Source organism: Chelonoidis abingdonii, chromosome 13 (assembly GCF_003597395.2).
Source record: "Chelonoidis abingdonii isolate Lonesome George chromosome 13, CheloAbing_2.0, whole genome shotgun sequence".
In the NCBI taxonomy this organism is placed as follows: Eukaryota; Metazoa; Chordata; order Testudines; family Testudinidae; genus Chelonoidis; species Chelonoidis abingdonii.
The window spans coordinates 19,153,694-19,176,750 of NC_133781.1; the positions used below are offsets into that span (position 1 = coordinate 19,153,694).

General features: G+C 48.2%; 2 protein-coding genes across 2 annotated transcripts in view; both read left to right on the forward strand.

Moving 5' to 3' along the window:
- LOC116827486 (CMRF35-like molecule 6) overlaps positions 1 to 8,609 on the forward strand; it is a 15,674-nt gene extending 7,065 nt beyond the window's left edge. The window contains 5 exon segments of the mRNA XM_075071812.1: positions 1,678 to 1,790; positions 5,168 to 5,203; positions 5,206 to 5,219; positions 6,929 to 7,069; positions 7,414 to 8,609. Of these exon segments, the coding sequence (XP_074927913.1) occupies positions 1,678 to 1,790; positions 5,168 to 5,203; positions 5,206 to 5,219; positions 6,929 to 7,069; positions 7,414 to 7,563 (454 nt within the window). The 3' untranslated portion in view covers positions 7,564 to 8,609.
- A 5,723-nt stretch (positions 8,610 to 14,332) lies between these two features.
- On the forward strand, positions 14,333 to 21,809 carry LOC142047670 (protein CD300H-like). Its single transcript, XM_075071816.1, has 4 exons — positions 14,333 to 14,575; positions 17,447 to 17,782; positions 21,037 to 21,103; positions 21,547 to 21,809. Exons 1-4 carry the CDS (start codon positions 14,536 to 14,538, stop codon positions 21,695 to 21,697), a joined length of 594 nt encoding a protein of 197 aa, XP_074927917.1. The 5' UTR covers positions 14,333 to 14,535; the 3' UTR covers positions 21,698 to 21,809.
- The last annotated feature ends 1,248 nt before the right edge of the window (positions 21,810 to 23,057 follow it).

Sequence of the window (23,057 nt, forward strand, 5' to 3'; positions counted from 1 at the left end):
AGGTTGGATACTTAACTGAGGATAGATTCAATGTTGTGTAATGCTCAAAATTGATTATTTCCGCTGTTAGATTCTCAACTTTGTCCAACGTTGGAATAGGGGATATCTTGATTTGTCCTGCAAGTTTTTTTTTAGCCTTTTAGGTTGGTAGTACACTCAACATTTTCATGCTCTTTGTATATGTGTGTGTGTGTGGTTGTGTGTGTGGTGTGTGTGTGTTTGTTGTGTGCTGTGTGTTGTGGTGTGTGCGGGTGTGTTGGTGTAGGTGTGTGTGTGTGTGTGGTTCTTATCTATATTATATGCTATATACTCTTAGTCATGGACCATCAGCGTTAAAGTAGAGTGATGGTTCACTCTCGCTGGATCGCGGGTAGCGATCGGGTTTAGTTGAGGATCGATATTATGGGTTTCATCTAGGCATATTGCAATTCCGAACAATGTCCCGTTGATCCGGATCTTCACCAGGTAGTAAGCATTAGCAGAGTCGATAGGGGGAGCCCGGATGTCCATCCGTTGCGTTGAAAGGAGGTTAAGTCGAATAAGATAGCTTCGACTTCGGCTTACACTATTCCCGTAGCGCGAAGTTGCATACCTTCATTGACCCCGCCCGCTGTGCTAGACCTGGCTAGGTACAGAGATTACAGCTACTGTGTTAACACCCCACACACTTTTCCGTTGGAATGCTAGCTGTCAACGTCAAGGAGCTTTAATGAGCAGCCATGAGCAGGGCCGCTCGAACAGGATCATGAACAAGGATTTGGTATACAGGCTTGTTTGCTTGATCTGCAGCTGTTTCCTACCTACCATCCACACACCAGAAAGGACCGACCGTTGCCTCCTCATGGTCTTCTGAGTAGTGTTCTTTCCGAGGTGGTGCGAAATCTGCTAGGGCACTGTGCGGTTACTTTCACCAAGATCTAGGAGGTTTTGGGGGTTCTCCTGTGCTCGAAGTCTCGGTACGATCCTACAGAGGCCAAGGCTTTAAGTCAACTCATGCACACGGACGATTCTGAACTCTCAGTCTCTGCACACCGGGGCATTTGAAGAAAAGGATTTTTAGGCTGGTTCATGAGTTGCGCAGGGATTTATCTTCTAAGTCGAGCCAGACGCTCTGCTGTTCTACCAGTACTTTCCTGTCTGCAAACTATTTTTCTTGCCTGAGAGGTGAATTCCATTGCACATTATATGTAATTGCAGCTCATGCTGTCGCACTCTGGTAGGTTTTGCTGAGCTCAAACTTTGTTAGGCACTATACTGAAGGCCAGCAAATCTGTCTCGGTTCACTGGGCCAGATCCTCTGATGTATTAGGTACTTAATACTCATTGAGTAAGGGGGAGTTAGACATAAATGTCTTTAAAATCTAGGCTAGCACACGTTTAAAGCTATGCAGAGAGGAAAGCTGGAACTGCTTTAGATTGCCAAATTTTCCTTTGCAGAATGGTTTCTGTTTATTCATTTGATGTTGAATCGTCAAGGTGTCAGCCTTCAGTTATGAAATGACTCAATGTGCTTTTTTGTGAGTCCTGTACTTGTGCTCAGTTTCCCAGTTGTAAAAACAATAGAGGTTGGCTATACTTACCACCCTTCCGACAATTGGGGGAGAAGATCCTGATGTTAACTTTATATACAAAGTGTGACCGTTAGATAGAACCAACATTCTCTTCTCTTTTGCCTAGTATACAACTTTCGTCTATCCTCTACACCCTGATCCCATCCATCCTGCTGGTTCTACTTTTGATTTTGTTCATTGCTGTAAAGTTTAGAAGAGCATCGCAGAGGAGGAGAAAAGGTAAAAATTCTCTGATCAATTTTGCTAGTAAGTATCACTTCATTCTCCAGATGGTGCAGCCCAATCATTTTGCTTCCTTCCTAAGGACCATACTGTCCCTGTCACCAAAATAACAGCACAAGACAGATACTCTCTAAATTCCCATGTACTTAGTCAGTTACTCCATGCAGCAGCTCATGTGGCCATTCAAACTGGCAGATCCCCACGGCACACCCAGCCCCAGCCCCAGTGATGGAGCAGGTACCTAGCTCAGGCTTGATACAGCAGCTGGCTAGTTAAAAATCAAACAAGCCAGTTGTATTTGACCAAGTAGAAATCAGTTAAATAAGATTCATTAACACTCAGCATAAGAAACACAGAAATAAATTCCCCTTGATTACCTGATTTCATCGGCTGCTCCTAAGAACTGCTCCTCTGGCCTGTAGGGATTCTCAGCTTTTCCTGCAAATCTATCTACCCACAAGCCCCATGCTGCCTCAGGTTCTGGTAATCCTGTGACTTTCAATCTCCTGCAGCTGGGCTTGCCAGGTTCTGATGGATGCTAATAACAGGGAAACAGCTGACACAGTCTTTTCCTCCATCCCCTCAGCCAGAGGGGGTGCAATCACTGCCTCAGCAAAAAGAACTGAACCAAAGCTGCACCAGTTTATCTTAAAATTGGGTCAAGAAATGATTTAGCTAAACTGGAGCAAAGTCTCTGTAAACATTTATTTATAAGGCTGCTGGTGTGCGGAGACCGTGGCCTATCGTGCTGGCAACTATTGTCACAGAGTTTCCTGGTCCTTCCCTGTCTATCAGAATCCATCTCTTGTCCCTTGTTTTCTACTTAGGGTCTCCTTGTTCTGTGTTTGTAGAGCACCTAGCACAGCGGGGGTCCTCAGCCATGACTGGCACTTCTAGACCCTACAATAATACAAATAAGACAATCACAGAACTGGAAGGGACCTTGACAGGTCACCTAGTCCAGTCCCCTGCACTCATGGCAGGACTAAGTATTATCTAGACCATCCCTTTTTATACAGAGATATACCTATCTCAGAGCTGGAAGGAACCTCAAAAGGTCATTGAGTCCCACCCCCTGCCTTCACTAGCAGGACTAAGTGCTGATTTTGCCCCAGGTCCCCCAGTGGCCCCCTCAAGAACTAAGCTCACAACACTAGGTTTAGCAGGCTAATGCTCAAACCACTGAGCTATCTCTCCCCCACAACAGGGGCTTGTCGAACCTGCTCTTAAAAACCTCCAGTGATGGAGACTCCACAACCTCCCTGGCCAAATTATTCCAGTGCATAACCACCATGACAGTTAGGAAATTTTTCCTAATGTCCAACCCAAACCTCCCTTGCTGCAATTTAAGCCCATTGATTCTTGCCCCATCCTCAGAGGTTAAGAACAACAATTTTTCTTCCTCCTCCTTTTACATACTTGAAAACTGTTGTCATGTCCCCTCTCAGTCTTCTCTTTTCCAGACTAAACAAACCCAATTTTTCGATCTTCCCTCATAGGTCATGTTTTCTAGACCTTTAATCACTTTTGTTGCTCTTCTCTGGACTCTCTCTAATTTGTCCACATGATGATCCTTTCTCAAATGTGGCATTAAGAACTGGACACAATATTCCAGTTGAGGCCTAATCAGCACAGAGTAGAGTATAAGAATTACTTCTCGTATCTTGCTTACAACACTCCTGCTAATACATCCCAGAATGATGTTTGCTTTTTTTGCCACAGCATTACACTGTTGATTCATATTGAGTTTGTGGTCCACTATGACCCTCAGATCCCTTTCCACAGTACGTCTTCCTAGACAGTCGTTTCTCATTTTGTATGTGTGCAACTGATTCTTCCTTCCTAAGATGACTGCCTGTAATTCCCTGGATTGTCCTTATTTCCCTTTTATAGATTGGCATGATATTTGGCCTTTTCCAGACTTCTGGAATCTCTCCTGTCTTCCATGACTTCTCAAAGATAATTGCTTATGACTCAGATATCTCCTCAGTCAGCCCCTTGAGTATTCTCGGATGCATTTCATCAGGCCCTCGTGACTTGAAGTCATCTAATTTGTCTAGTAATTGTTAACTTGTTCTTTCCCCATTTTAGTCTCTTCTGATCATACCTCATTTTCACTGGCATTCACTGGCAGACATCCAATCAGCACTAATCTTCTTGGTGAAAACCGAAATAATGAAGGCATTAAGCACCTCTGGCATTTCCACAATGATTATTAATTTCAGTTTGAGTGGCTTATACGGATTTGATTTAAACCAGTTTCGTATTCACTTAAGCTAAACAGAAGCAAGTCGTTCTCATACTGAAATATGAGTCTACCCAGAGGTCTGCCCTGGTTTATCTAAATCAGGTTTTGAACTGATTTAATTTAAACCAGAGCAATTTTTGCATGTAAATGAAGCCTAGAATACCACAGTTTATTGGACAATGCTAATCTTCCCTCTCAGCTTCAGCTGAGCTGCAGCCACACTGCACTGTTAGTCCCCTATGTGGGGGTACAGCACAGGGTTCTCTTTTTTCTTAATTCTGGGACGAGATCAGCAGGAGACAGAGAAACGTTACTGACCTTTCACACCCCACCCCCAATCTGTAGCTCTCTGTCTCTCTCATTTGCATGCTGCATGAAAGAGGATTTCTCAAAGCAGAAAGGTCCAGATCCTCAAAGAGATTTAGATTTCTAACAAATTAGGAGCCTAAATAACTTCAAGACTCTGGGCCAAACTGCTAATCCTGAAAGGGAAACAGTCCCCGGAGACTTGGAGAGCTCTAAAAAGACACTGGGGATGTCTCTCCTTGCCAGACACATCCACAGAGCCCTAACCTCATGGTGTTGGTGATGAGAGGCTTCCTGAGCCATGGGAGCAGGAGTGTATAGCCACCAAGAGCTGATGCTACACCTTCCCTGGTGCTGCAAAGCACTAGGGATCTGTGCACCACTTGTAGAGCTGACCCAGAGGGCTGGGTCTGTGTTTGTCCTCAAAAGCTGACCTGGTTCATTTAGAGCTACAAAGCTGGTCCACGTGACACAGGACGGTTCCCAGGGAGTTACATACACACACAGTCCGATGATTGACAAATTCCTTTTCAAAAGCTTCCAGATGGAGCAGTAGTAATACTCGGCCTTTGAAGGCTTTGCTTCCCTGACATTGCATCTACGGTGCAGTAAAGTGACCAGACAGCAATGTAAAAAATCAGGACGGGGTATGGTAATAGGAGCCTATATAAAAAAAAGATCCAAAAATCAGACTATCCCTATAAATCGGGACATCTGTCACCCTAGGTGCAAGTACTACCAAACAAGAGCTTGGAAAGGCCTAGCAAAAAAAAAATAGCTTACAGCAACTTGATCTTATTCCTGTTTCTGATTCTTTCAGCCCTTGAGGACACACCAGGACAAAAGGATAAGAACTTCTTCTCTATGACACGGTAAGATAGGCTGTCGGGTAGCTGGTGATGAGCACAGTACAATAACTTATACAGGATAGAATAGTGGATTGTCAGTGGCTCTCTGAGTGAGAGGTATTTCACACATTACTGAGCACCTGAAAAGGTGACACACATCACCATTCACTTAGTGCTACTAAAATCCATCCTAGGAAAGGTATAACGTCATGGCTAGAGTCAATCTACACTAGCACAGAAGGTGTCTCCCCCCTCTAGTGGCTGGTTCACACAAGAAGTAAGCACGTGCTACCACTACCAGCCACGGCAATTATTATTGTAGCTCAGTGTGACACTTCCAGCAGTACCCAGAATTGTGACATCTCGCTACCCCCTCCCTTAGCATGGGAAGCCCTGTCTGTGCCTGTCAAGGGGCAGCTCCCCAATCCACCAGCCACAGGCAACACAATCCCTCCCCTCTAGGCCCCACAGGCCTTGCTATTCTGCTACAGGTTAGCGGTAGGTACACCCCAAACCTTGAACCCTCCAAGCATCACCCTGGAGTGTCCAGCCCCTGATTCGCTGGAGACTTGTGCTCTCAGATTTGCCACTTCCAAAGAACATCCCACCCCAGCTGGTCAGTTCCCCCTCAGGTCACCGCTCCACTGAAAAAACAGGGCTTAGAGATGTTTAGTTAACAAAGCAGAGAAATTCAACAAACAGCAAACGGAGGTGTACAAGAGTTAGCCGGGGCTCGACCCCCCCTGGGGCGGTGGGGAGCCAAACTGCCTCACTACAGCAGATATTGGAAACAAACGGTTACATATAAAACAAAATCCTAACGCAGTCTGGAGCCTAAACTTAATGAACAAGGTACTCTCATATCTCATAGAGTGTTGCTCACCCTAAATCTGTACAGCACCTTACACCAAGGTTGGCTGTGTTCCCCTTTCATGAGACAAGCGTGCTGTCAGTTTGCCTCCCAGGTGAAGGATCCAGCATGTCACTTTGTACTCCAAGGGACAATCTTTTGTCTTTATTCATAAACAGGACACTCCTCTCCCCAGGCTGTTTGTTTATTCCTGTAGATTTCCTTGCTTGTAGACTTCACAGTCTCTCAGTCCTCCCCAGCTCTGGGTGTAAATAGGCACACAATGTGTGACATACGATATACAGTATCCAAATGGACAGACAGGGAGATAGGTGTCTATTACCTCCTGCCTGCAAGAAACATCTCTGAGGTGTGTCATCTGCTGGTGACCTGCCTTAATTCCAAGACCTTAAGAACAATTTCTGTATAGATACATAACTCCTTAAATATTATCCACACGCACAATTTTGCAGTGATTGAGGACCAATGGGCAACTGGCATTCGGCAGAGATGTCACATGCCATCCGTCAGTGAACTATCTTGCATATATCTGACCCAGGGGATCCTTGTAAACACTCTGCACCCCCAGTGCCCTCTGGAACTTGGCACCAGAGTTCCTTGGGTCACATTCACCTCAGAGAGACTTGTGCTTTTAGCAGAAAATTCCCAGCCCTGCTGATTAACCGGTGTGAAGGGAAAGGGGTCATTATTTAGACTTAGACGGAAAGGGTGCCATTTTTAACATGGCTGCAGCTTAGGGCAGTACAGGAAAGGAGTCACTTCCTGCCAACTCCACCCCTCTAGCTCCTTAGTGTGGCATTTTGGTAAGAGGGGTCCCTTGGAATTTCCTGTTTGCTCTGAGCACCTCCCATGTCTGTTTCAGAATCCTGGGCACAAGCCTCCCTTCAGTGCATCAGATCCTGCTGCCATGGGCCAGATGGCAATCTATATGAATGAGCAGCACCTGCCCAGCTCAGCTGATCCGGCGTCCGAGTATGAAAGCATGATCCCACAGAGGAGTCAGGTAGGAAGGAAACCCAGTGACAGCACACTGCTGCTGGAGGGTGTACTCCCCCATTCTGAGACTCCCTCATGTCCAGGCCTGGAGGACACTGTTCCAAAAGGGAATCTGCTCCAGTCCAGGGGCAAAACCTTCCCTCTTCCTCTTTCTTACCAATAACCAGCCCCGTTCAGTAGCAGCATCTCGTGAACCCTTCAGCCAGGCACAAGCGAATTAAAGCCAGGAGTCACTTGGAGGAATCAGCTGTGGTTTGCAAGGTTCTTGTCTTCTGCCTGGGCCTGCTCCAAGTTACTCCATCTCCTCTTCTTGTCATTTCTTCTCTCTGATTCATGGTGTTCTTATTTCAGGTTTCAGGACAGAGAAAAGCAGTTTTTTCTGGCCCACAGGACTGCTCGGCCACAGATCAGCAGGACATCTACGTCAATATGTACTCAATCACACCCCATCCCCCCATGATTTGTCATCAAGCAAAGTGTGGGAGAAAAGCTGCAGGCTGAAGCCCTTCCTATTCACGGGATATTTAGCAGGTCATCCTTATTTTCCTACTGTTCCATGAAACTTCCAGACTGGCATTCCCTCTGCCCTGCTTCTTCTGAGCAGCAAGATGTGGTGGGGAGGTCCCACTTCCAGCACAATTGTCTTCAGAAATGTACTGGGGGCCAACAGCTACTACAGAGTACTTCTCCTTTCCTGGACATCAGCTTGAAACTGCACAAAGTCTTGGTGGCTCCAGTTCCTGAAGGGCCAGAGGTATTCCTCTGGTGCTCGTTGTGGCATCTTTTTGCTGCAGCGCAACATAATTGCTCATAAAACTCACTTGGTGCAAAGGAGCTTGGTTCTGGGGACAGAACTTCAGGATGATGAGGCAACTCTTTGGCTGGAGGTGATATGGGGAACAGAGCCTCAGGGAGGGTGCAGAAATAACAATGGGAAGACGAGGCAGAAGGAAACAGCTTTGTCCTTCATTTCCCCAGCCAGCGTGGAGTTAATTGTGATGGAATCTTTTTACCCCCAATCCCATGTTAGCACAGTGGCTGAGAACAAGAAGGGCATATGGATTCCCCCATTTTATACAGGTTATAGTGAAAAGATTGAGAGCCCATTCACAGATGTTCTTTTTGGACATCTTCCTCTTTGATCCTAAATACCCCGTGGGACACATGTAAAGAATTTGGACACAAGACCAATATCATTCTGGAGCATAGGAACAGAAGTGTTGTATGAAAGACACGAGAGATAATGGTCTCACCCTAGACTTTCTAGCTTCATCTCCACCATGTGCACCACTAGGGTTCCTCGTACCATCCACCCCCTAGCACCTCCAGTAACCCCACATTGAGTCATGATGCTGGAGTGGTGGGAAGTGGGGAATTGGCTCCTTCTCTCTATTTTGCCCACAGGAACTCCACTCTTCTTTAAACTCTGCCGCCCAACACCTCCATGATAGCCCTCCTCCCTGCACAGCTCCCACCAGATCTGCTCAGCTGCCCCAATATTACCAGCTCTCATGGTTTTAGTGCAAGTGTCACAATGTTCGCTGCTTTGTTTAAAGCCCCAACTCCTGGATTCTTGGGATGATGGGAGAATCTCAGCTTTCTTGAGATAATGGGAGAATCTCAGCTTTCCTTAGAAAAGAAACAATATGTTTCCAGCCCACCCCATAGCAGAGAAAAAATTGAAAAGGTGACCCAAGTGCACCCTTAGGTTTCAAAAAGTGGAAGATTAAAAAAAGAACCTAAAGGCATCTTTAAATGAACAAAAACTCTTGAGATTTTAAAACCAATCTCATGGTTGCTGAGGCCCTACACGTGATTTTTGAATGCTTGAGTGGGAGGGACAATATCAGTGCTGCCATATAGAAATAATTAGTGATGTAGACACACAGAGAACTGAAGCCTCAGTGGATATGTCTACATCAGTGGTTCTCAACCTATTTACCACTGTGGGCCTCATATTCAGCGCTCTGTGTGCTATGTGGGCCACATCCACACAATATATATACATTACACGTATGGCCCTAAGTATCAGGGGTGGGGAGGCAGGCCTCCATGTCGCCGGTGAGTGCAGGCACAGCTCTGCTGCAGTTCTCAGGGGAGCAGGGGAAGGGGAGGGGTGGACCAGGGGCAGGGGCTTTGGGGAAGGCGTGGAGTGGGGGCAGGTCTGGTGCAGAGCAGGAAGAGGTGGGGCGTGGGCTGGAGCAGTTGGATATTTTTGTATGGGTAGGGGCAGCCCTGCTGAGGATGTCAGATGGGCCACAGCTGTGTGCTGATTGGGCCAAAAGCAGCCTGTGGGCCACGGGTTGAGAACCACTGGTCTCTGCTGCAATTAAAAACCTGTGACTGGCCTGTGCCAGCTGACTTGGGCTCGTAGCTCAAGCTAAGGGTCTGTTTAGCTGCACTGTAGGTATTCAGGCTTGGGCTAGAGCCGGAGCCAGGGTTCCAGGACCCTGCAAGGTGGGAGGGTCCCAGAGCTCAGGCTGCAGCATGACCCCACATGTCTATACCGCAATTACGTAACCCCATAGCTGTGCTCCTTAGCCCGAGTCACCTAGCACAGGCCAGCCGCAGCAGCACTGACCGTCAGGAATATGGCACCTTGGGCAAACTTGTATTTTGGCGGCCTTTGAGTTGAAGTATGTAGTAGTGTTAGTGAACATTTCAGAAATAAAGCTGCAATCTCAAAAGTTTTTATAATTTACCAAAAAAATACAAAAGAGGAAATGACACAAAAATTGATTCAATTGCATTCAATTTTATTCAAATAATGAACTATGTAAGTGTACACGTGTGGACTCACCCCTGCAGTGCCTCCTGCTGGTTGTCCTCAGGAATTAGCTCAGTTCCAGCTCCGGAGCACCCTCTTCAAGCCGGTGATCCGCCTGTCCTCTGGCCCCCATGTCCCTCCCTAGACCCGGTGCCCTTTTACCTGCCCCTGGCAGTCACCCCTCAGTCTTAGGGTCTCCCCTCCTCGGGGAACCCCCACCCACTATTCCCACCTCACCTCAGTATCAGGCTATTGCCAGACATTGTCTAGCCCCTGCACCCTGGGTCAGACTGCAGTATCAGCCTACTCATCACTGGCAAAGAGGGTTTGGACATGCTCTCTTGGCCTACTCCTGGGCTGTCCTCTGCAACCCCCAGTAACTGTTGGCCTTATGCTACGCCGCAGCCTGGGGCTTTCCAGGCTAGAGCTCCCCAGCTGCTCTGCATTTCCCCAGCCCTGCTTCACTCGGGTATTCTGTGTCTAACTCCCTGCAGTCAGACCCATCTCCCTCTACAGGCAGAGGGAGCCTGCTGGGCTTGTGGCTTCCAGCCTCTGATAGGGGCCAGCTGGGCCTGACTGGAGCATGGCCAAGCTGAGCCTACTTCCCCCAATCAGCCCAGGCTTCTTGCCCCAGCCACAGCCCTCTCCTGGGCTGTTTTAAGCCCTTCAGGGCAGGAACAGGGGACCACCCTGCTACAGTAAGTCATAAAAATAACACTATAGCTAAGTGACACGTAAACTAAATATTAAATTAAACACTAAAGTAATGAATAACAAATAAAATATTTTGTTCACCAAGAGTCTAAGATTCAGAAGGCAAAACCCGCGTGCCTTTGCTGCTGATATTGCTGGGGATAGGTCTATATTTTGAGCCACAGCACTCTCGATAGACAGGGTGGCCAGTGAAGATAGCCCGTCATCTCCCATGGGCAACTGCAAATATGTTTTTATGAGCTTCAACTTCGGGAAGCTCCATTCATTGCTCACCACTGATACAGGCATGGCTAACGGGATCATAGTGGGGGGTCAGAGTGGATCACAAGTTAAATATGACTCAACAGTGTAACACTATTGAAAAATAACCAAACATCATTCTGGGATGTATTAGCAGGAGTGTTGTAATTAAGACACGAGAAGTAATTCTTCCTCTCTACTCTGCACTTATTAGGCCTCAGCTGGAGTGTTGTGTCCAGTTCTGGGTGCCACATTTCAGGAAAGATGTGGACAAACTGGAGAAATTCCAGAGAAGAGCAACAAAAATGATTAAAGGTGTAGAAAACGTGACCTATCAGGGAAGATTGAAAAAATTGGGTTTGTTTAGTCTGGAGAAGAGAAAACTGAGGTGGAGCATGATGACAGTTTTCAAGTACATAAACGGTTGTTACAAGGAGGAGGGAGAAAAGTGTTCTTCTTAACCTCTGAGGATAGGACAAGAATCAATGGGCTTAAATTGAAGCAAGGGCAGTTTAGGTTGGACATTAGGAAAAGCTTCCTAACTCTCAGAGTGGTTAAGTACTGGAATAAATTGCCTAGGAAGATAGTGGAATCTCCATCATTGGAGATTTTTAAGAGCAGGTTGGACAAACACCTGTCAGGAATGGTCTAGATAATACTTAGTCCTTCCTTGAGTATAGGGGACTGGACTAGATGACCTCTCGAGGTCCCTTCCAGTTCTGTGAATCTACGATTTCTATGATCCTGGGTGCTATCCATCTGTTTGGGAAGTTGCCATGAAGTTGATTGTTGTAAATAAATTGTAGAACTTCCTGAGGAGTGCTACAGTCCATTGGAAGCAGACTTTTGAGATAGCAAAGTTCTTTGCAGAGGTTGATGCCATTAATGCCAGAACTCCATCTGTATGTCAACATACCATGAAGGCCTCTACAGTGCTTCATCAAAGTCTCTTTATCAGGGAGTCTGGTCAGGTTATATAGAAAGCCCCAAAGGTTCACATGTTGATTCATTTGCTCAAGCTGTTCTTCCAGAGACACTTGCACAGTGTCTAAAAGCTGTTGAAAAATTCAATTTTGAACTTGACTTCTGGATTGTTAACTGTTCCATCTTCACATTCATAGCTGAACTGAAGCTTTTTACAATGGACATGTCGGGCTTATTTGAACATTACATCAACATCAAGATTTTCAGCTATTTCCTTAGCTGTTGTCAGAGCTCCTTCATATCCGACTTCCCTATGTTTTATAATATAGTTACGACAGGCATTTAGCAAGTTTGTGGCCACAACAGTGCCAATGTTTTTCTTGCTTTGCATGCTTTTGCTCACCACAGTGACTTGAAAAAGGATATCATACCACACCACAATAGAGACAAAAAACTTGAATTCAGTAAGATGACATGCCAGGCTGAATGCCTCATGACGGACACCAGCAGGTACTTGCTCTAACTCAGCCAATGCGATGAGGGCATCGTAAACTTCAGCTGTTTGATATCTAACAGCTTTAATGCCATCAATTCTGCACTCTCAGCGTGTTTCACATACTGGCTTCACAGTGGTATTGACATGATCTGTGAGAATCCTCCAACGATGAACCGAGGCAGAGAACAGAATGTAGATCCTTTGCAGAATGCCGAAGAGGGACATGGACTCCACTGAAGATGCTGCAGCATCCCACACCACAAGACTGAGCGAGTGGCATCCACATGGAATGAAAAATGCTCTTGGGCTTTAATTAAGGATTCTTGCCTGTACACTCTTGTTTTTCCCCTTCATGTTTGCACCATTGTCATAACCCTGGCCTCGGCAGTCTAGGATATTAATGTCAGAGTCCTTCAGAGTAATGAGTATAGTATCAGTTAGTCCTTTCTGAGTGGACTCATCCACTGTTTTAAAACCAATAAAGTGCTCCTGAATTGTCATTTTGCCATCCAAAGTGTCAAGGAACCTAACAGTGCAAGACACCTTTTCAGAATGGCTCACATCTGAAGAGCAGTCCAATATCACAGAGTAGTACTTGGCACTCCTTAACCTTTTAATAATGTCTTGCAGCCCTTTCTTCACCAACAATTCAATTATCTCATTCTGGATTCTTTTTCTGCAGCAGTGATCCATCACCTCCCTGGAAAATATGCGGCGGAAATGTCCCTTCATTACTTCGTTGTACTTTCCTAGTAACTCCACCAAACCCAGGATGTTCCTGTTGTTCCCGTGGAAAGCCTGTCAGATAACCTCAGAAAGCCACGTTATTTTTAGAAAGATAAAGTATTGTAGGCATGAGTCTCTTTATAACATTCTCCCACTGTTTTGTCTCTTGTTTAATCACATGTTGAAGCTCTCTGTCAATGCAATTATCCTGTTTTAACCTTTGTTCTGCTTTCACCCACGTTTGGAAGGAATTGAAATGACTATAGACTTTTCATAACACATGAGAATCTGAGACGTGTGCTTCCAATCATTTGACCCTCTCAAATACTAGGGATGATTTTGGATTCAAGTCAAAGATCTTGCAGCAGAAACAGAAAGCCATGTCAGTGGATTCTGGGTAAATCAGCCAGCGCTGCTTCAGAACTTCACCATTTTCAAGCATAAAAACTTCATAGAAAAATGGCGATTCTACTTATTCAGAGGAAAGTCCATGTCCTTTACTTTTGGGGGACCGTTGGTCACTAACAGATCTCAAATTCTAGGTGTTAGATTGGGCCATAAAGCAGGACCAGAAATGGCATCACCAGCGCCTATAGTGGGAATTGTTTAATCTCTGTCACTAGTTGAATCAGTATTATTCTTGTCTAGATAAAGAATTTCAGTTTTGTTTGAGTCTCTTTGTTTCTCTTGCAATGATTCTTGAATGTTGAATTGTGGATAACCTATGCATTTCTCCTCTGATGTCTCCACTGTGACCACCTCGCTACTACTGCACGGGTTGCTGTTAACAGATTTCAAGTATTTTTTCATTGTGTCTGCATTTTTCTTCACTGCAGTCATTCTCTCAGCTTTTGGTTCCTGATCTGTGCACCTTACATCTTCTTGTTAGGTACTGGCGACATTTTGTTTCCTTCCAAGTTTCCTGAAATACAACCCTCCCCCCACCACACACATTTGTCACACTATGACACATCACATGATTTGGGAAAAAAAAATTCAACTTCAATATGCTATACAGAACAACAGATCTTTCTGGTTTTCGGATATTTATTTTGTACATCTTGAAATGTGATATTGACACTTAGTGGGTTTTGCTGTTTTGTTGTGGTCATGTTGGTACCTGGATGTGAGAACCACAAGCTTGAACTCTTTGATCATGTGGTTTTTGAATGTTTGAAGTTGGCAGTCCTGAGTCTGCACCCGTTTAGTTCTAATCTATGTCAGCTGCTAAACCGCAGTATAGACAAAGTCTTAGCATGGGACTCAGAAAAACCTTTCAGAAACCTTCAAATTATGAGAACTGTGGCCCAGTTTTTCTCTCAGTGATCGTGACATTTTCTTTAATCATGCTTCTCCTTTTTTAAAAAAGAAGCAAACACCAATCACCGGAGAATGTAGGTTGAGCAACTTCTTTCTATGGTCAAACAGCAGCCTTTTCAAAGGGAAGTGGTGCAGCTGCCCCAGCTAGACACTTCACACCATACAACTGGTCAGTGAGACTTGGGGTTTCATTTTCAACTCTCACAAAAGGAAGAGGGTCCCTGCAATCTCCTGGAGAACCCACATTTTCCAGAGGAGAGATTCACCTGCTGAGGGAACCAAGACGATGAGGATTTTCTTGGTTTTGCTTTGGATTCTTTTCCCAGGTGAGAGTGACATGGTTTTTTTGTGGCTCACTAGAAATACAATGCAAGTATTGGGTTTGCATAGGGTTTGCCAGCTTCACCAACAGAGCTTGAAAGTCTCAGCTATGCTCTTGCTGTGGTTCTAACTCACCCAGGAGATGGAACTTACAAAGTAGGCAGGTCAGTAAAGATTTCAGCACAGAATCTGTGTCAGTAGAGAAAGTTTTCTATAAAGACAAAACAAGGGAAATTTCAGCTGAGAAGGAGAATTTTTCAGAACGTTCTCAGCACAGCTGGACAAAGAACAGCAAACAATATTCATTACAATTATTTGATGAAAACATTGCCAGCATTTGCAACCGCTGCAGGGTTCTCACACTTCTCTCTCAGCTCTGGCCACTGTTGGAGACAGAATACTGGATGCTGGGTCTCATCCAGTCTGGTTATTCCAATGTTCCTGTAAGATGAATTCTAGCCATGAACATATGAAAACAGGAAGTTATCATAAAAGTCATGGTGTAAGCTTGACCATATGGGGCACTACTCATGTGTTAGTTATAACTAATTCTATAGGGTGTGATTATTTCTAGCTATAGAAAATGGCTTTGATCACTGTAGAGTCTGAGCATCTTTCAAAGAACGTTTGTTGCGGGGAGCCCTGGGCCCTTAAATCACCACCGGGGCTCCGGTCGCTGGGCTCGGGCAGAGATTTAAAGGGGCCAGAGTTCTAGCTGCTGTGGGGAGTCATGGGCCCTTTAAAGTGCTGCCCGAGCCCTGCCACCCCAGGGTAGTTGTGGCAGGACTCTCGCAGTGCCCTGGGCCCTTTAATTTGCCCCTGAGCCCTGGGGCTCCCAGCCACCTCTGCAGCAATTTAATGGCCCTGGGCCTCCCAGCCAGAGCTGGAGCCCGAGGGCCTTTAAATATTGAAAGGCCCTGCCTCTTCCAGTTGAGGCCACATCCCCACTCAGGATGCTAGCGTAGCATAAGTCCTTTAAGTTACTTTTACCCCAGCAGGAACTAGCTGAATCAGTGTTTATGCCTCTTGAAAGTTTCAAATGTTCAATGTACTCTTTCTGAATTAGAGGCCCCCAAAATAGCCCCCAAATACTTTTTTAAATGGGAGAAAATGTATTTTTAAAATGACTAAACTAAAAATCGCTGATGAGATTTTGCACAAAAAGATCATCTCTGCTCTCTGACAAAGCCAGGATAATTTTGGCTGAAGAGGAAAATTATTCAGAACATTACCAGCAGAGATAGTTAAATAATGGAAAACCTTATTCACTAATAACTACTTGATTAAAAAAATTGCCAGAATTTGGAACATATATTATTCACAACACAGTTTGACCAGCTCTGGTGATGAGCATGTGAAAATAAGATGGGATAATGGAAGCCCTACTGAAACTTTGATAGAAAGGACACCATCAAGTATCTGATGAAATTCATTTTCTAGGCTGTGTTTTGTATACCTAGTTGCTAATATGGCCCTTATCGTTAAAGTACCTTTCAAGCAACTTTCAAAGGCTGCTTTTAAAAATTAAATAAATAAATAATAACTGTAACAAAAGTGAACCAAACAATACCAAAGTAGGGCCTAATCCTAGAAACACTTCCACGGGTTTAATTTTAAAAACATGATTGATCCCACTGATTTACTCTAAGCATGAGTGCCGATGAAACCAAAAGGAGTTCTCCTGTACTTAAAAGGAAGCATATGGGTAAATATTTGCAGGATAGAGGGGTGGCACTTTTCTCACACCTTGTCTAGACTAGCATTTATAGATATTATGTTAGATCAAGCTAGCTAGCTCTATTTAACTAACACCTTCCAAACTGTATTTTAGAAAGTGCTAAGCTAGTCAGATATACATTGCTGAGATATCCCAGCATGGTGCATGTTGGAGCATCACAGTGGAGCATTGGGAGAGGCGGAGAAAGAGGGGAAGAACCCCCAAACTGTGAACCTGAAATGGAAAACCAAAACAAAATGACATTTTAGGTGAAAATGAAAAAAGAAAGTTTCATTTTGAAAAGTCAGCTTGAAATTGAACTTGTTTTTCAATGTTCAAGTTTTCTCACACGGAAAATCCAATATTGTTTTGAAATAGCAAACATTTCTACTGGCAAATATATTAGTCGAAAATATAATTGACCGGGGCTACCAGGCTCGGGGCAGGGCCTGGGGGCACTGGGCGGGGGAAGGGGGCAGGTGTCTAGACTGGCAGATCTGCTGTAACCCGGGCCAAACGCCGCAGCCCGCTCTGCGCAGGGCCCGACCTGGGGCTGCGAGGGGCTGGAGGGCGGGGGCTGCTCCCAGACTGGCCATCGAGCTCCTCCGCGACTCCCCGCAGCGCCCTTTGCTCAGCACCACCCAGCCCCTGCCCAGAGCCGCGGCTCTAATCACCCCACTACTGAGACCCCAGGCTGGGCTCCATGCTCCCCAGTGGCTGCATGAGCCCAATTATATTTTCTATAATAAATAGAGTGCACAGTGCACTCTAAGCATCTGTGCACTGCCAGAGTGGTGCAAAGGGCCTGCGTGTAAATAAGAATCAAGCCTAATTTTGAGCCCCTTTTATAGTTAATTAACCTGCTGAGATAAGCCCAGCCCCTACGTTGCCCATTCCCCTCACCCCGCCCCATTCACCTGCTCCCACACAGCCCCAGGGGAGAGACACTACTGCTCTTGGTCCGTTTGCACAGTTTTAAAAAGTCAGGTTTTGGGACAGGTGGATCTGGAAGCTGCAGACTCTGCCCCCCCTGTTCGCCCCGCAAAATGCTGCAGCATCGCCCACAGCTCGCCCCACCCCCGGGCACGTGGGATCATCATGTCATTGCTAGTGGCAGACAGAAGGGCACTCCGGGTCTCACTGTCTCTGTCTCTTGCAGGCTGCTGGGCAGTGACGGGCCCCGGGGCAGTGCGCGTCCCCCCGGGTGGGTCGGTGGCTCTGTGGTGCCGGTACCGGGCGGGCTATGAGGATTATCCAAAGTTCTGGTGCCGGGAAGGAGGCTTGTTCTGTTCCAACTGGTTTCACGTCGTTCAGACCGATGGGTCGGAGGCAGAGGTGAAGCGGGGCAGAGTCTCGATCCGAGACGATCACACCCAGCGCGTGTTCACCATGACCGTGGAGAACCTGACACCGGCAGACGCCGGCACCTACCTCTGCGGGGTACAGAGATCTGGGTTTGAGCTCAGGGACGCTGTGGAACTCACCGTCTCCTCAGGTAAATCCCAGCACTGCCCCCTGGCAGCGTCGGGGCTGCCGGGCTCGGGGCAGGGCCGGGGGGCACTGAGCGGGGGAAGAGGGGCAGGTGTCTAGGCCGGCAGATCTGCTGTAACACGGGCCAAATGCCGCAGCCCGCTCTGAGCAGGGTCCAGCCCGGGGCTGCGAGGGGCCGGAGGGTGAGGGCTGCTCCCAGACCAGCCATCGAGCCCCTCTGCGGCTCCCTGCAGCACCCTTTGCTCAGCACCACCCAGCCCCTGCCCAGAGCCACGGCACTAATCACCTCGCTACTGAGACCCCAGGCCGGGATCCATGCTCCCCAGTGGCTGCATGAGCCCAAGCGAGGGCGGAGGCAACCCCAGGCAGGGGCAAGGCACCTCCCGACAGGTGTGAGGGGAGCGGAGGTGGAGAAGGCAGGAGAGGGGGAGAGACGTGGGGCCCAAGGGTGTAGAAGGACCAGAGGAGGGGGAGCTGCCAGACTCCAGACACGTCCCCCCTGCACTATAGACGGGTGGCTCTAAGCACCAGCTAAACAAGCAGGTGTCTAGGGTGGCAAAATATATGGGGCGGCATAATGCTGGGGCCCCAGCTCATACCTGAAGTGGCATCCGGGGCTGGATCCTGAGCGCCCCGGGGGGCGGTAACCTGCCTGTTGTTCTGCCGCCGAGTGCAGCGGGGCAGGGAGCCGGCTAAGTGGGGAACATGTCCCCGCAGCTCTCTCACGGGCAGCGGCCACCCCCGACCCCTCAGGCGGGAGACGGTAGCGTGGTCCTGCCCCAGCTGCAGAGAACGGGCCGCTTCTTGGCTTGTCCCCACCTCTGCAAGCCGAGGAGCAGCCCGTCTTCTGCAGCTGGAGCAGGGCCCGGTACCAGCTCCCGCCTGGAGGGTGGTCGCTGACCGCGGGAGAGCAGTGTGAACAAGCCGAGAAGCGGCCCATCCTCTGCAGCCGGGGCAGGGCCCGCTACCAGCTCCCGCCTGGAGGGTGGTCTCTGACTGCGGGAGAGCGGTGCGAACAAGCCGAGGAGCGGCCCATCCTCTGCAGCCGGGGCAGGGCCCACTACCAGCTCCTTCCTGGATGGTGGTCTCTGACTGCGGGAGAGCGGTGCGAACAAGCCGAGGAGCGGCCCATCCTCTGCAGCCGGGGCAGGGCCCACTACCAGCTCCTTCCTGGATGGTGGTCTCTGACTGCGGGAGAGCGGTGTGAACAAGCCGAAGAGCGGCCGCTCCTCTACAGACGGGGCAGGGCCGCGCTACCGGCTTCTTCGGGGGACTGGGGTGCGTGTGGCCGCTGACCGCGGAAGAGCGGCAGGCAGGGCCGGCTTTAGGAAATGTGGGGCCCAATTTGAACAGTTTCGACCGGCCCCCGGCAGGGATGACTTTAAAAAAAAAGCACATGTAAAAAAACACGTGGGGCTCCGAGTCTTCGGCAGCACTTTGGCAGCGGGTCCTTCGCTCGCTCCGGGTCTTCGGCAGCACTGAAGGACCCGCTGCCAACGTGACGCCAAAGACCCGGAGCACCGCCAGGTGAATAAAAATTAAAAAGGCGCCTCCAGCCAGGGAAGGGATTCTCACTGGGTGTGGAGCCCTCTTAGGCGCGGGGCCCAATGCGGGGGAATTGGTAGAATAGGCCTAAAGCCGACCCTGGCGGCAGGAGCCAGTAGCGTGGCCCTTCCCTGGCTGCAGAGGATGGGCCGCTCCTCCTCGGCTTGTCCCCGCCGCTCTCCCGTGGTCAGCAGCCACCCCTGAGGCGGGAGCCGGTAGTGCGGTCCTGCTCCGGCTGCAGAGGACTGGGGGGAACATGGCGCCCGGGCGGGCCGCTCCTCCTCGGCTTGTCCCTGCCTCTGCCCCCTCCTCCCCTCTGCGCCGCCTCCTGCCAGGGGAGAGGAGAGGGGAGCAGAGGGGCAGCCCTGGCTGAGCCCATCTCAGCTCACGCCAGGGCCAAGGCAAAGACCAAGGATGAGCGGGGTTGGGATCCAGCAGCAGCCCCAACCCCTGGCCCTGGAAGCGGTGCTGACGGGAGCTGAATCTGCCTCAGGCCAGATCCACAGCAAGGTAAGAGCTGGGCCGGGGGGGAGGGGTTTGTTAAAATTACACTAGTAGGAAATTGTTTTGTTTCACTAACTACAGATTCTCTGTTTTCATTTTTTTAAAATTTTAAACAGTCAGAACAAAACTGCAAAGTACAAACATGTAAAAGCAAAAAAAAAGCCAGGGGTGGGGCAGCCAAAAATTTTTTTGCTTGGGGCAGCAAAAAACCTAGAGCCGGCCCTGACTATAGATATAGGTGTCCCACATATTTTTTTGGGGGGGTGGGGGCTGAGGATAGTATGGACAGTGTGAGGTCGATGATGTCCTGAAATATCCCTTTCCTTGAGTTTTTTAACTGCCTGTGGTTTGTAAGGGCGGTGACAGGTAAGTCATTCTCTGTCCCTTGGTGATTCTGACTGGTTTCTGAAAGGAAGGTTTTACATGTTTATTGTTTTTCTCATGTGATTGGATGAAGACAGAGTCGTGTGTTCTGAGGTGGGATCTATCACTAGGGCAAGGGGAGGCAAACTTTTTTCCCTGGAGGCCACATTGGGCTTCCAAAACTGTATGGAGGGCTGGGTAAGGAAGGCTGTGCCTCCCCAAACAGCCTGGCCCCCATCCCCTATCCGCCCCCTCCCACTTCCGCCCCCAACTGCCCCCCTTAGAACTCCCACCCATCCAACCCCCTCTGCTCCTTGTCTCCTGACTGCTCCCACCAGAGCACTGGTGGTGTGGTGAGCTGAGGCTGTGGGGAAGGAGGGACAGCAGGGGAGGGGCCAGGGGCTAGCATCCCCAGCCAGGAGGTGAAGGGCTGGGCAGGAGAGTCCCACAGGCCAGATGTGGCCCTTGGGCCATAGTTTGCCCACCTCTGTTCTAGACTATTAAATTAATGGAGAGAGTGATGCTGGCCCAGCTAACAATGGAGTCTCCAGATGGATCTGCCTCATTTAAAGCACACCCAACGAGTGTGTACATTCACAATTTGGCAAAGCTAGCCACAGAAGTTAGCCAGAATTAGAGGGAAGATAATGTGCTTAGTCCTCAGGAGCAATCCATCCTACACAACATTACAGTTGGCAGCAAACAAAAGCTTGGACTGGAATGTGGGCCAGGATTAAGTGTGAAGGCTCTGGGACAGCAATAGATTCAATAATGATCAGATTTATGCCAAACATTTCAGGTTGGGTTGATTTGTAGAGTAGACTGGATCTCTGGTTTTCTCTACAGCTAATTCTTCCCCAAACCCGACTGCAAGGACACCACAAGCAAAAAAGCAGCCAGATTCGCTTGCACGGTGAGTGCCATTAACTTTTGTGGCATGTCACTCTCATCACTTCTCCTGGTCCCCTAGCAAGATCCATCTCCAGAGGCACAAAGAATAGTGACCTCATTGGTGATAACATCCCACAGAAAAACGAAAGTTGCTTTTATCAGCAAGAACTTATCCAGTGAGGCTGGATTCACATGAAGGAAAATGGCAATTCTAGATGCAGAGTAGCACTGGACAGGGACTGTCTGGATCTAGTCACTTCAGACTGTACAACAGGATGAATGAATCCCCAAGTAGGTGCTGTGGTTCTCTATAAGAGTAGGGTGCTGAGGCTCTGTGTGTTGCATCTTCTACAATGAAACTCTATGCACATCTTCAGCCTGAGAGCAGCCCCGGAATGTTTCAGTGGGAGGAGTCTGGTCAAATTTACAGAGCTTTAGAGTTTCTATTGTATTTCAACTGCACAGATTCCAACCCATCATCCTCTGTTTCCTGCTCCTGGGCTTATTGAAGGGTCTCCTCTTACTGTGCATAGTCTCTGCTGGGATCTGGATGAGCATACGCTACAGGAGGAGCCACAGGGAGATGGTGCCAGACAGACAAGGTGAGAGCATCTAACATTCCCACTACAGGGTGACACGCTCCATGGGAATGTTCTCAGTCTTCTCTTGAACACCAAGGGCTCAATCATAGCTTTACTGTGAGCAGAGTAAGGGGCTCTGTTGCATTCCCCCTGGAGCACCCTAGGAGGCAGATCATTACTGCCCAAGTTACATTGTCCCTTCTGTTCTTCCCCTGTCCATTCCCCACCCCCCAGCTTCAGACCTGGCAGTTTGCTCCATCCCTATAACCGATGCGGAGAACTTCCAGTGGTGAATCAGTTCAGCTACACTGCCAGGTTCATTGGGGAGGTGGAGCCAATGATCCACCCAGTTCCCAACCTTTACCTTCTACCTGTCCTTTGCTCTGCTGCATCTGCTTCATCTCCTATATGGATACCTAAGTTGCACCCCTTATGGCTCTCTGGTGTACTAGCAGGGCCATGATTTGACCAAACCTTTACATAGAAGTGTGATGAGTCTGTGTGTGAATAGGGAGACATCCTCGCTGCTCTATAGCCCTGGTCAGGAATTCCTAGGACCAGACTCACCCCATGATGGCTATGAACAAAAAACTCCCAGTATGACGTGTTTCTCCTCCAGTCACCGGTGGTGTCGTTGTTTTCCTTGCAGCTCATGAACTGCCTCTTTGCTAGTTCTTAGAAGCAGATCGGAAGCAGCAGCAGGAGGATTCATTTTCCAGCTTTGCACAAAGTATCCCAGACCATGATTTTCTTCTCATATCAAGTGAAGCTATTTCCCTCACATTCTCAGAGGATGAAGTCTGTTGGAGGTGACTGTCTCTATGTTTCCCAGGCTAGGGTATCTAGGTTCTTATCAGAGTGTTGGAGAGCCCAGGGCCAAATTCATACCTGGTGTAAGCAAATGTAACTCCACTGAAGTCCCAGAACCAAACACAGGGTCAGAGTCAGCAGTGATAGAGGCGGCCCCTGCGTCAGCTGGGCTCTAAATAGTCACAGTGACCTCAGGTGAAATATGGGAGCTGCCAGCAGGTGTTCTCCAGAAGGGATCCTGTACGTGGAATTCCCTTTCTCCCTTGATCCAGAGTGTCCCAGACCTATTGACACTGCAAGGGCCATCTCATTTACCAGGCTCCTGAGGAGATGGGGTACTAAGAGCTGGGATTTGTGCATTGATGCTCGGGATCACGCTAATGGTATCACATTTTTTCCTAAATCAAAAGACATTTATGAAAGAAAACATACAACTGCCCAGGGAGACAGACTTCCACACAGCCCGCATCCCAGCTTGTCTGTTGGGTACCCAGCCCCACATCCTCTGGGACAATGTACCATTCACACAGACACCTACTGGATGAATGATGTAACTGCAAGCACACGTTGTCAAATATTCTTTTC

Excerpts from the sequence above, each read along its gene's own strand:
- LOC142047670 (XM_075071816.1), top strand. The coding sequence starts at position 14,536 with ATGAGGATTTTCTTGGTTTTGCTTTGGATTCTTTTCCCAG. Across the intron at positions 14,576-17,446 it reads GCTTTGGATTCTTTTCCCAG|GCTGCTGGGCAGTGACGGGC; the intron begins GTGAGAGTGACA and ends TGTCTCTTGCAG. Across the intron at positions 17,783-21,036 it reads GGAACTCACCGTCTCCTCAG|CTAATTCTTCCCCAAACCCG; the intron begins GTAAATCCCAGC and ends TTTTCTCTACAG.